Consider the following 15,000-nt stretch of genomic DNA (forward strand, 5'->3'; position numbering starts at 1 on the left):
TTTTATTCACTTAGTTTTACAAAGAGACAGACAGACAGACAGACAGATAGATAGATAGATAGATAGATAGATAGATAGACATTAATGCTGTTTGCGTTCATCTCAAAGATATATTTAAAAACAAATAGAAAAATTGATAAGTAGATGAATGGAAATTTTACCGGTGCGTGTATTAAATTATAAGGCACTACAAGAGAATGACTCTCCCCAGACACAACAGTGTATAAAAACAATTTAATATGAAACCCAAATATTGTTCAATACTTTTCAGTGGAGCACATGTCACTTAGCTTTTTACAAGGGTGACTGTGACATTGAAGCCTCGGCTTGCTTGCCTTTCATCGGACTACTGATTACACACACACACACACACACACACACACACACACACACACACACACACACACACACTTATATGCATGTATGTCTAGATAATATCTTCATTCGAAACTGATGATTCACTTCGATGCAATTCAGAATTCTTCGTGTGTGTCTGTTCGTTCGGAATGAATTTCCAACAGCTTCGAATGAAATTTACACTTCGCCACCGCGTATTGAGTACTCTTTATTCTCGTCCATACATCTCAATGCACATATCTATAGTGTATATATATATATATATATATATATATATATATATATATATATATATATATATATATATATGTATATGTATGTATATATATGCATATATACATATGTATGTGTATGTGTATATATGTATGTATGTATATATATGTGTGTGTATATATATATATATATATATATATATATATATATATATATATATATATATATATATATATATATATATACATCTGTGCATATGTGTCTGTTTATCTTGCCTACATTGGTGCTGGTTTGTTTATGTCCCTATAACATAGCGGTTGGATGAAAGAGACCGACAGAATAATTGCTAGGCTTAGAAACAAGTTCTGGGGTTGATTTATTCGACTAAGCCCACCAGGGTGGTGCCCCAGCATAGCCTCAGTTCCATGATCGAAATAAGAGATAAAAGATAGAAGCTCAACTTATTGATGTTATCTTCCTATTAAAAGTACAGGATGTCCATAAATTAACTTTTTCACTTTGTAAAATTCAGAAAAAAAATGAAATATAAGGATATCTCTGCAAGAAAATTACTATTTTTAAATCTCACAACGAGAGATATTAGGCAAGAGTATTCTGGAGTAAAAAATGTTTTGCCAACATAACATGGCAGTCCTGGTTTAGGACGAATGTTGCTGTAAATTAGCCTCAAGAGACATCGTCTCCAGCTGGCTATACGACACGTCCTAAACATTCGTCCTAAACCAGGACTGCCATGTTATGTTGGCGAAACAATTTTTACTCTAACTCCGCAAGAGTTTATTAGAGAACAAATTAAGTTTAATTCGAAACACTAGAATACTTCCACGTGGGTTCCATGGGTTGCATGCAACACATCTAGATGATACATTACAATGAATTGTGGAAATTGTGGAGATAATTTATGAAAACCCTGTATAAGAAACGTTACGCAGACAAGACTGTGTCCCATAAACCTATTATATTGTGAATAGAGACCTTGAAGCTTAAATGCTGTGTTTTACAGAAGAAACTTTGTCTCATGCACCAACGAGGGGTTCTTTAGATGTGAAATGGCTATCCGAAGATTCAGTTTCCCACATCGCAACAATTTTGAATATAAAATTTTGTTAATAACTAAAAGTAGAATAATATTATTAATTTTCATAATTTCGCTGCCTACCATTTATAGAAGTAATTTTCAAGGGTGGTAATTTCTAGTCGACTTTTTTGTAGATTATACGATAAAGAACGGAAGCAAAGGAAAGTTTCAAATATTTGTCACGATAATGATCAACAGCACCACCACCACCACCACCACCAATGTTACAACTACAAACACCAACATCGCTAATTTAATCTATAGCAATGTTGTTTTTGTTTAATTTTCCCTCTTGAATTCTTAGAAGCTTATATTTACCCTACAATGTGTACTTCTATTCCTGTTTAAAGTAAGGATAAAACTATTTAAGCATAACTTAAGCATGAAAATATACAAAGTCAATCTTTGGTGAGGTCTCTGTGACCCAGCAATACAACCAACGAATCAAGTTCTCGACTTGCCAAATGTAACAGTCAAAACTTCCTCACAACTAATATCTCCCTATATCTCGAATGTAATCGCATGTTTTTCGTTTTAGATCTTAAAACAGCATAATATTCCGCCATAATCAAATCGGGGTTGCCAAGGATAAAATGAAATATTACAAAGGACCTTTGTTTCAAATTTTGACACAAAGCCAGTAATTTCGGTGGGGAAGGGACCTCAGTCGATTACATCGACCCCAGTATTCAACTGGTACTTATTTTATCAACCCCCGAAAGGATGAAAAGCAAAGCCTCGGGGAAATTTGAACTTAGAACGTAAAGAGCCGGAAGGAATACTGCTAAGCTTTTTGCCCTGCGCGGTAACCATTCTGTTAGCTCATTGCCTTAATAAAATCAAAAACATATTAATGATAAATAAAAGCAAGAAATCAATAAATCAACCCCCTTTCAAATGCTTTGTCCGATCAATAAGTTCTGTTACCATTGGCTTAGGCGAAGAAGGAATAACGGCGTTAATCGACAAGAAGCAATGACGTCCTTTGAGGATATGAACACCCTCATTCACTTAACGTTTGCTTTTCCATGCTTGCTTGAAGAGAAGGAATTCCATGAGGCAAATTTTCTACAACCGGATGCTCTTCCTATTGTCAACACTCACTTGTTTCTAAGCAACGTGATATTTCCCCATGGCCAGAAATGTTTTCACATTATATAGGAAAAGAATGATACCATTTGTATGGTGGTACTCATTTACAACTATTGTGCACTGCCAAGACAAGTAGACGCCAACCCACACACACAAAACACACATACATGCATGTAGATCTATCTATCTATCTATCTATTAGGCAGAAGGCCAGTAATTTTTTAGGGGGGACGTTTTGTCGATATCATCGACCCCAGTCCTTCACTGGCACGTTATTTCAACCCCCAAAAGAATGAAGCGCAAAGATGACATCAGCATGATTTGAACTCAGAACGTAAAAAGTCCTGCTGCAATGCATTTTTTTTCCCCGACGCTCTGACGACGATAGTAACTCTTCCTAGTTTTGGCACGAGGCCAGCAGTTTTAAGGGGGACGGGTAAGTCGATTTAATGTGACTTCAGTACCAGACTGGTTTTATTTATCGACCCCGAAAAGATGAAAGGCAAAGTCGACCTCGGTGGAATTTGAACTCAGAACGTAAAGAGCCGGAAGAAACGCCGTTGAGCATTTTGTCCGACGTGTTAACTATTCTACCAACTCGCCGCCTTAATAATAATAATAATAATAATAATAATAATAATAATAATAATAATAATAATAATAATAATACTTTCTACTATGGGCACAAGGCCTGATATTTATGGGTAGGGGGTAAGTCAATTATGTCGACCCCAGTGTTTTACTGGTACTTAATTTATCGAGCCCGAAAAGATGAAACCTGAAGTCGACCCCGGAGGAATTTGAACACAGAATGAAGCGGCAGACAAAACAGCGCTTAGCATTTCGTCCGGTGTGCTAACGATTATGCCAGTTCGTCGCCTTTACCTAATAATAATAATAATAATAATAATAATAATAATAATAATAATAATAATAATAATAATAATAATAACAATAATAATAATAATAATATTAATAATAATAATAATAATAATAATAATAACAACATAAGCTTCCACATCAGTAATGTAAATCTCTTTCAGATCTTTAGTTAAGTGTGACATATTCCATGTCTGATTCTTGTTATCTTAGTCAACCGCTTCGTAAGAACGACTTGTAGTAGTTTGTATAGGTTAGAGAGAGAAGCTTTGTGAGACGACGAAGCTTCCACGCTCCATATGTCGCAAATTTACTGTGTTTTATCTGATATCAGCCATCTATGTAATAAGCCCGTTTAGACGTAGCGTTTTTCGCTTTTCTTCCGTTTTTCTTTTTTGTTTTTGTTTTTGTATTACGGCTTTTCTGTTTTCATTTCTGGTGCAGTAGCAGAGAGAATCATCAAACGTTAGAATTGTCTGCGAGGGAAGAGAGAGAGAGAGAGAGAAAGAGAGAGAGGGGGGTGGGGAATGAAAGAATGGTACGACTATAACCGGCGGTTCTCTCGAATTAAAAAAATTACGCAAAGTGATCAAATATGATTAACTTGATTGTGTGTGTAAGTGTGTGTGTGTGTGTGTGTGTGTGTGTGTACTGGAGGGGGGGTTAGGGTTAGGGTTAGGGTTTGCTTCCCAACCACATGGTTTTGGGTTCAGTTCCATTGCGTGACACCTTAAGCGAGTATCCTCCACTATAGCTTCGGACTGATCAAGGCCTTGTGAGTATATACGCATATATGTATGTCTGTATGTGTGTGTGTGTACGTGTGTGTGTGTATTTGTGTCTGTTATTGTCTCTCCACTACCACTTGACAACAGGTGTTGGTGTGTTTACGTCCCTGTAACATAGCGTTTCGATAAAAGAGACTGATAGAATAAGTACCGGGCTTTAAAAAAAGAAAAACGTATTTGGGTTGATTCATTCAACAAAATATTCTTCAAGGCGGTGCCCCAGCATGGGCGCAGTCCAAAGAGTGAAACAAGCTTTATATGTATAGATAGATAGATAGATAGATAGATACATCATCATCTTCATCATCATCAATTACCGTCTGTTGTTCACGCTGGCATGGGTTGGACAGTTTGACCAGGGCTTGTAAGCTGGAAGGCTGCACCAAATTCCAGCCTGATTTGGCATGGTTTTCTACGGTTGGATGCCCTTCCTAACGCTAACCACTCCGAGAGTCTAATGGGTGCTTTTACGTGCCACCAACACGGGTGCCATTTGCGTGCCACCAACACGGGTGCCATTTGCGTGACACCGGTATCTGCTACGACTGCGATTTTGCTCGGCTTCATGGGTCTTCTCAAGCACAGCATAATGCCAAAGGTCTCGGTCATTGCCTCTGTGAGGCTTAAGGTTCGAAGTTCATGCTTCACCACCTCGTCCCCTGTCTTCCTGGGTCTACCTCTATCATTACACAGCTGCCCTCGTCCATACGCATCACATGACCATACCAGTGCAATCGTCTTTCTTGCACACCATATTTGATGCCTCTTATGCCCAACTTTTCTCTCAAGATGCTTACACTCTTTCGAACATGCACACTGACAGTGCACATCTAGCGAAGCATACTGGCCTCATTTCTTTCAAGTCTACGCATGTCCTCGGCTGTCACAGCCCATGTTTTACGTTTACATACATACATACATACATACATACATACATATTCGATCTATTTTCCACTCCAGGTGGCCAGCTATTATCTATGGCAATACATCATGGTAGACTGTTTCGTTTTCTTTTCTTTCTTTTTTTTTTTACACCGGCTGAGGAAGCGATAAAACGCCGAAACAACTAGTTGTTGGAAATATTACCCGAGATAAATAAATATATACATATTTTTCACATATGGGTATTTCCGAGATTCTTTCTTTTTGTTGGTATACTTCACACATGCAATTTTCATAATATTTAGCAATTTCTCGTTAGTTGAAGAATACATTTAACGAATAATTGCCTAAATATAATCGTTTAGAAGAATTAAGGCATACCTTAAGTGCTTCTTATTACCTCCTCCACAAATACTCACACATATACGCGCGCACACAATTATGTGTACATATGTGTGTTTGTGTGTGTGTATAGGTGTTTGTATATGCATGCTTATAGGTGGTGCATGTATGTATATATATCATCATCATCATTGTTTAACGTCCGTTTTCCACGCTGGCATGGGTTGGACGGTTTGACTGAGGACTGGCAAGCCAGGAGGCTCCTTCCTAACTCCAACCACTCGAGAGTGTTGTGGATGCTTTTTACGTGCCACCGGCACGGGAGCCAGTCAGGGGGTACTGGCATCGGCCACGTTCAGATGGTGCTTTTTACGTACCACCAGTACGGGAGCCAGTATTCATGTATATTCATATATAAGTATACATATGAATATACATATATATTTGTCTATATATATATATATATATATATATATATATATATATATATATATATATATATATACACATATATACACATCCATATATAGGCGCAGGCGTGGTTGTATGGTAAGAAGCTTACTTCCCAACCATGTGGTTCGGGATTCTTGGGCAAGTGTCCTGTACTATAGCCTCGAACCGACCAAAGCCTTTTAAGTGGTTTTAGTAGACGGAAACTGGAAGAAGCTCGTCGGATATATGCATAAATGTATACATGCTTGTATGTCTTTGCGTCTGTCCCTCTACCATCACTTGACAACCGGTGTTGGTGTATTAACGTCCCCCGTAACTTAGCAGTTCGGCAAAAAAAAAAAACGGATAGACTAAGTACTAGGCCTAAGAAATAAGTCCTGGTGTCGATTTTTTTTTTACTAAAACACTTCAAGGCGGTGCTCCAGCTTGGCCGCAGTCAAACTAACAGGAATATAAAAATAAAAGAATAAAAGAAATATTGTTTCTCTTACTCTGTGAACTTTATGTTGATATTTTGAAACCCTGTTTATCTGTGTAAACAAGCAAGAAGACAGACACATGCAAATACAGAGAGATCCACTCACGTACACACGCGCATACGTGCAGATACGCTCTCACAGACACACACACACACACACACACACACACACACACACACACACACACACACACACACACACTCGCACACACATACACACACGTGGAAGCACTAAACTGAAAATAATTACTGCCAAGTGTTAATAGCTTTATGTTAGTAATACGTAAAGAGAATAAATTCACACACACACATACACACACACACATACACACACACACATACACACACACACACACACACACACAAGCGCGCGCACGCACGCACACACACACACACACACACACACATACACATGCGTATACGCATAGACACATGCAAAAATAAGACTGCAAACTGAAAATAGTTATTGCCAAGTTTTAATGTTAGGATGTTAGAAATTGTAGAAAAAAAAAACATTCTCAGAGAGAAAGAGAGAGAGGGAGAGAGAGGAAGAAAGAGAGAGACAGACAGAGATAGCAATGTTGGAATGGTACCAATTTTTCTATATTAAAATATATTAATTGTAGAATTAACACGTTAATGTAAAATTAATGTAAAAATATTTATATTGTAAAAGAAGGATCGTTTCTGTTGGCATCGTGAAGTAATGCTGAAAAATTACAGAATGAGAATCATAAATCTTCGTTTAATTGCGAAGTCTGGAGGAAAATTATGAACTCTTATTTTCCCCTGATATCGGTGGTGGTTGATCGAGGGGAAAAAGAAAAGCAAAACAACGCTGAATCTATTCATTTTATGAGCAGTTGTCTTCTTTCCTGTTTTCTATTAAAGTAATCCGTTGTATGAATAGGAAAGAGAATTACACACGATCTTACTACGTTCATCTTTAGGCTATTAAAACGGTTTGTTAATGTCGGGTAGGGCGTTGTCTTGGAAGAAATAACGATGAAAACATTGAAAGAGGAGGTAAATGTTGCTGGAATTAACTCTTCAATTTACCTTAACATCTCACCACGTTCAGCAGAACAATATGTCGTAGAAGACGGTGAGGAGCTGGCAGAAACGTTAGCACGCCGGGCGAAATGCTTAGCGGTATTTCGTCTGTCTTTATGTTCTGAGTTCAAATTCCACCGAGGTCGACTTTGCCTTTCATCCTTTCACGCTCGATAAATTAAGTACCAGTTGCGTACTGGGGTCGATCTAATCGACGGCCCCCTCCCCCAAAATTTCGGGCCTCGTGCCCAGAGTAGAAAAGAACATTTGTCTGAGATTAAATATACTAGGGAATTGAGTTTCAGTCGCTTAGACACTGATTGGAACTCCGCTCCATCTGATTTAGCTTTTCATTCTTTTAGCTTTCTTATATTTTTTTTTCATTTGTTTTAGTCATTTTGACTGTGGCCATGCTGGAGCACTGCCTTTTAGTTGAACAAATCAACCCAAGGACTTATACTCCAAGAGTAGGTGCTTTCCACGTGTCATCGGCACCGGTTACATTTACGTTACACCGACATATCTGTCTATCTGTATACGACGGGCTTCTTTTAGTTTCCGTCTACTAGACCCACTCATAAGGCTTTGGTCGGTCCGAGTCTATAGTAAAATGAAAAAAAAACAAACACTTGCCCAAGGTCCATTTGGCTGTAAGTATTGACTCTGGCCTTTTACGTTCCCCTTTTCTATAATCAGTCACCGAGATCCTGAAAAGAAATAAAGGTGTGGCGTTTCTTCATCTGCACCTTTGTGTTGGTTTAATCCGCCGTATAACACGCTCAATAAATGAAGGGCCATTATGCCGTAGAAATTGATTTCTAACATAGAGTCAATCAATGTTTCACATTTGGAAGTTAAAGTTGACTACTTGATTTCAGTACTTGACAAGTACTTTATTTTATTGACACCCGAAACTAACTAACGAACTAAATCAATCAATCAATAAATAAATAAATAAATAAAGGACAAATGTACTTTCACGATTTGAACGTACAAACGCAAACAACGTAATTAAATACCACAGGCGGCGTTCCAGTATAGCCACAGTTTATGAGATCAAGCATATAAAATAGGAAAGAAATAAAGGCCATCATGTCCGAATTTCCGTTGCTCTGCCAAATATTGCACCGTGTCAGTAACGGTGGTAGAAGCTATAGAATTTCGGATTAAATGAAATAGTTTAAGAATATTTAGTTTCAGTTTTCTTCGCAATGGATTTAATCTCTGCAAAAAGCAACTTCGACATCGTTCATTCCCCAGAGGAAGATAAAAAATAAACCGCACTCGATTAAAACCGAAACACTTGCAATTGAAGAAGTCTGGTGAGTCTTAAACCTGTGGCTTTCAACCTTTTCTAGCTTTGTGTCCCATTTTACTGTGTGGTACTCTGCAAACGTTTACTGCACATGTTGATAAAAATGCTGATTCTTTGCAGATTATTTTAATCAAAGAGAAATTAATTTTGTGTAGTGGTTTATTCATATTGTGTTACATTATCCCATTCAGTATTACCGCTTTTCAGAAATTTACGTAGTTTAATGTTTCTCGTGTTAAATTTTTATATTAATTACGAAAGAAGGTGGGGGTTTACATAATGAAATGATCCCAAATAACGACACATCCTCAATCAAGGTTCTGCTCACTGCCAATACAATGTCTGACTCAATGTCCTTTTGTGAGAAAGTAGATTATGACGAGAGGAAGATTTCATTACATTTTCTCGCAGGTGGAGAGATCATGTAGGCGATCGTTTTAGCATTTTTACCAAAAAGTGAATGGCAAGGAGGATTTCGAATTGCAAAGAAAAGTCAAAATATAACTAATTTCTATAGAGGTTAATTAACCTAGGCCATAATGTTCTTTACTGCTTTTGTCTGGCTGGAATCAATGTAGGACAAGTGATGTGCTAATGATACCCACTTAGACAGAAACATGTATTTATAATTGCCCTCTTGTTCCCTGAGGAAATAAGGGGACAACTACAGATACGTGCTTGTGGCATGTCAGTTCCTGAGAATACTTGGTTCTTGAGATTCTCATCTTCTTATTATGACTCCGTTGCAATTGTTTCGAGGGACTTTTGTTTATCTACTCTCGAAGCGAAGATAATTTCAATAAACAAATTCTATGGTATTTAGTATAACTTAATTCGGTTTTGTTGTCCAAATTCATGCCACCGGCCATTGTGAATGAATTCCCTTAACTCATTTTTGAACTCACTCCCGTTCATTTCTTTCTCTCTCCCCTCTCTCTTTCCACCCCCCCCCTCTCTCTCTCTCTCTCTCTCTTACACACACTGTGTATGTGTGAGAGAGAGCATATGGGTGCATATAAGAGGCCAGATCTAGCCAGCATAAAGCCGGTAGAATATCTAATATATGTATATATTATTGATGCATATTTAATTAACCTTTTAGCATCCAGATTACTCTGTCGAATGCAACGATTATATATTCATTTTGCTTTAAATTACTCATGCATTATCTCGCTGCTTTGAGATTTTGAAGATGTGATTATTCTTAAAATGGCATTGTAAGGTGTGTGTTAGAAGCCAGACCTGGCCAGCTCGAACATACAATCTGTAGAACACCTAGGCCTGATATGGCCGGTTTAAATGCAAAAGATATTTAGTCCGTTAGCTTACTTCCTTTCTCTTTTTTTTTATCCTTTTGATTTCAGTTTTGTTAATGGAATGTTGTTGATCAAAGTCGTGTCTAACCGATTACAACTCAGGCAAATTAAAAAAAAAATAGAACGGACGAAATCTTCCTCGCCCTGCTCCGTCAACCGATCTGGCTGGGAGATGTTCTAGCCGTCTCACTGGTGCCAAAGACTGGTTAGAATACTCTTGTTTAAGTCATTTGATAGTCTTACTTCCCGCCGTACTATGTCCATCATACAAGAACGTAGAGATCTTTATCGTTGTGCAACTGACCAAGCTGAAGAAATTTATATTCCTGGCTGGGATCAAATATTTCGTTTTAATGTTTGATTTAATCATTTTAAATGTTGTTGCTGTTGTTGTCGTCGTTTAAACGTCCAGGTCAAACCTAACTGAGCAGAATTGTAATGAGACATAATTTAGAAGTGAACACCAGAAAAGGACAAATTATCCACTGCCTGCTATCCTGTATCTTTTACTTGTTTCTGCCATTGGATTGTGGCCATGCTGGGGGTACTGCTTGGAAGGGCTTAGTCGAACAAATCGGCTCCAGGACTTATTTTTTAAAGTCAAGTACTTATTCTGTAGGACTCCTTTTCCGAACCGCTATGCTTCAGGGATATAAACCAACACTGGCTACCAAGCAGTGGTGAGGAACAAATACAACACACACACACACACACACACACACACACACACACACACACACACACACACACACACATGCAATACATACACGCATGCATATACACATACATGCAAGCATACATAGACACATAATGCAAGCATACATACCTACGTACACACACACACATGATACATACATACATACATACATACATACGACGGGCTTCTTTCAGTTTCCGGCTACCAAATCCAATAAGAAAGCTTTAGTCAGTCTGGAATTATAGTAAAGAACAAACCCAAAGTGCGGCTCAGTAGGACTTTACTCGAAAGTACATGGTTGGAAATAAAGTTTTTTAACAATACACCATCGACTGCGCATTTGTGTCGTTCACTGTATCCCTTCCTTAAAACGATAAGCTGTTATTTGAGGAAGATCTGGCTACTGTTTCTTTTAAGTCACGCAGTAATATAGAGGCTCCTTAATTAACAAGTACCATCGTTTTAAAAACACGAGCTGTGTTGGTCTTTTTTCATTGTCCATGGATCAAACTTAAATCGATATTGTATTGAAAGTTTTAACCAAACGAGAAATTTGACCACAGGAAATTTTGACATATCAAACACGGCTCTGTGATTAAGAATCTCGCATTGAAATCACATGGTTCCATGTTCAGTCCGACTGCATGGCACACTGGCCAAAAGTCTTCTGCTATAGACTCGGGCCAAGTAAGGGTCACTGATAGAAAGAAGCATTCAACTCTAGAATGCTGTCTCAATAACTCTCGTCTATCCCATGGCAGCATGGAAAAACAATGACACACACAGGAAAAGGAGAGCGAGAGAGAGAGAGAGAGAGAGAGAGACAGAGAGAGAGATGGCATACGGTTGATGATAACGATACATGAGGCGAGAACATCGGTTGATTTCCGGATGTGGCTGCTAAAAATCTTTCTAAAAAGCTGTTTCTGATGGTCCTACCAGCCTCACTGCTAATTTCTCTCTCTCTTTCTCTCTCTCTCTCTCTCTCTCTCTCTCTCTCTCTCTCTCTCTCTCTCTCTCTCTCTCTCTCTCTCTCTCTTTCTATATATATATATATATATATATATATATATATATATATATATATATATGATGCTTTGAAACGTTCTTTGAAGATATTAGCAAAGATACATTTTTAACAAGAAACGAAATTTGAGTTTCTGCTTCAAAATAGAACCAGTGTTAGAAATCGTTTTCTTTATCTGCCTCACGCTGCAACTTCTCTCTCTCTCTCTCTCTCTCTCTCTCTCTCTCTCTCTCTCTCTCTCTATATATATATATATATATATATATATATATATATATATATATATAATCTGTCTCGCTCTCTCTCTCCCCGTAACTCTTTCTTCTCTCTCTGCTACTCCTCTATCTCAGTCTCTCTTTAATTGTCTCACACTCCCTATTGTCCTCTATGTATTCCCCTGTACTCCTCTCTGCCACTCTCTTCATCTCTCTCATTTATCCAATCTGCTTCCTCCCGTACTTTCGTACTTCCTCCTCTCCTTTTCCCCCTCTCCCCCTCTTGTAATAATTCCACACAATACGTTGTAAAAATATCTCCGTAAGTTGTTTACTATTTCGAATTGCATAATTAGTTTCAAGTGGGATGTTTTGTCTTCCTTATCATTCGTGTTCATTGCTTGCAGAGATTATGTCATAAATATAGACTTCGCAAGAGGAGGAAGGTAAGCAACCAACCATATTCCAGTAGAAACAGAGAACGGGGCTGGGTAGAGGGAGAGAGGATAAATCAGAGAGGGGTTGGCATAGAGGTTCGCATCACAACCATGCGTCTCCACGTTCGACTCCACCGTGCTGCACCGCGGGAAATTTGCCTTCTGCTCTGCTCTCAGAACGACTAATACCTTGTGAGCGGAATTTGGTTCACCAGAAATTGCGCTGAAACTCGTCGAGTATGAACATGTATGTGTAGGTGTGTGTGTGTGTGTGTGTGTGTGTGTGTGTGTGTGTGTGTGTGTGTGTGTGTGTGTGTGTGTGTGTGTGTTATTCATCGAATTAAATCTATTAATTAGTCATCTAATTAAATCTATTTCTTTCCATTCTTTCAGATTCCCTTTCAATGTCACAACGAAACTTCCCTCCTTCATTTTGGAATCCATCTTATCATCAAAATAACAATTTAGAATCTGCAGCAGCTTACTTGGAATCGAACGCACTTTCATTTAACCCAGCCTCTCCATATTTCTCCTCAGCAACTCTACACGGTATTTCAAGCCTTCACCAAGCAGCAACAGCTGCTGCTGTTGCTGCTGCGGACCCTTGGCACTATTCGTTATCTCCGCACGCACAAAGTACATACAGACCTACCCCGACAACTGCCCACGTTCACTACGACCTCTCATACTCGTCAATGGCCGCCGCAGCCGCTTCTAGTCGTTTTGCCAGTAGTCATGGACAATACGGTTCTTTATTGATGCCACACCATCCAGTCCCTTCATCACAACCTCCAACGGCAGCAGCAATGCGATCGGCAGGAAGCTACAGTTCCATGCATAGTCAAGCCTGTGATATTAGTGGGAAATCAGCCGCAGATTTACCAACGACAGCCAGACGATTCGCAGATTATCCTTCACATTCCAGTATCGAAGCTGGATTAGCAGGTATGTTAAAGAACTATCTTTCGTTTGATTACAATAAATTAAATAAATCTACTAATTTGAACAGAACTATCGATTTACGATTGATCCAGCAGCATGGAGTTGTTGTTGTTGTTGTTGTTATTGTTGTTGTTATTGTTGTTGTTATTGTTGCTGTTATTGTTGTTGTTATTGTGTGTGTGTGTGTGTGTATGTGTGTGTGTGATGATTTCGACTATGAGTGTCTAGCATGACACTGACCCTCTTAAGAGTGCTCTACAAGTGCTCCTCTGTTCTAACCGTTAATTTGTGGTATTATGCCTAGGATTTCAATGCTTGATCACATCTTCCTCCTCCTCCTCCTCCTCCTCCTCCTCCTCCTCCTCCTCCTCATCATCATCATCATCATCATCATCATCATCATCATCATCATCATCATCATCATCATCATTTTAAAGTTCACTTTTCCATGCTTGCATGGGTCAGACGGAATACGATGAGGCAGCTTTTCCACAGCCGAATGCCCGCTTCCTGTCACCAACCCTAACCTGTTTCCAAGCAAGGCGATAGTTCCCCGATGGCCAGACATGGTTTTCATGGGAAACTGACAGTGATGCTTGTTTACAATCATCACATAATGTCAAGACACCCCACTACACAAACATATAGTTAAATAAGAATCGGGGAAAAAGCCTTGCAGTATAAAGTGGTAAGTTCATTCACATTCATTGGTTACCTAATGCCATCATACAGTGAAATGCTCTTGCTACTAGATAAACATCAGGAATTCTATAATATTCGTAGAATATATATATATATGTGTGTGTGTGTGTGTGTGTGTGTGTGTGTGTGTGTGTGTGTGAAGGAGGTCTCATTTATTTTGAAACCTGTGTAGGAATTAAAGGAACTTTTATTTATATGCGTTTTGCTCCATTTATTATTATTATATATATATATATATATATATATATATATATATATATATATATATATAGTTGGAATTTACAAAAAAAAAAAAAACAAGACAAAAGACGAAGGCGGGTGTGTAAGCAACAAACAGATGTATTAGTTTAACGCTCGGGAAGTGGGAAAGTCTTTTACGTTTCGAGCCTACGCTCTTCAGCAGAAAGGAACACAGAAATAAACTGGGAGAGAAAATAAAAAAGGTTTCGTGGCTCGCGATCAATCATATATATATATATATATATATATATATATATATATATAAACATTGATCAGAGAACAAATATAGAAGTAAGCTTCTTAGCCACACAGCCGCACCTACGCCTATACAGGAAAAAAGCCGAAAGCTGGCGGCTGGAATGTTTTGATCATGGTTTTGCTGGGTCATCAACGCTAGCTTGGAACTAAAAATAGCAACTTGAAACATTGTGCTCGTACAAGTTAATATGACGTTCTGTTCGCCGATATATCAA

The 15,000-nt window shown here is 38.3% G+C and overlaps 1 protein-coding gene across 2 annotated transcripts in view; it reads left to right on the forward strand.

Moving 5' to 3' along the window:
* The window catches only part of LOC106869520 (uncharacterized), a 34,214-nt gene that overhangs the window by 13,546 nt on the left and 5,668 nt on the right, over positions 1-15,000 (forward strand). For both annotated transcript variants that reach the window (XM_014915290.3, XM_014915289.3), the window contains one exon: positions 13,037-13,588. In XM_014915290.3, coding sequence (XP_014770776.1) covers positions 13,037-13,588 — 552 coding nt within the window. The remainder of the gene's footprint in view (positions 1-13,036; positions 13,589-15,000) is intronic.

Source organism: Octopus bimaculoides, chromosome 8, assembly GCF_046866305.1.
Source record: "Octopus bimaculoides isolate indiv1 chromosome 8, ASM4686630v1, whole genome shotgun sequence".
Classification (NCBI taxonomy): domain Eukaryota; kingdom Metazoa; phylum Mollusca; class Cephalopoda; order Octopoda; family Octopodidae; genus Octopus; species Octopus bimaculoides.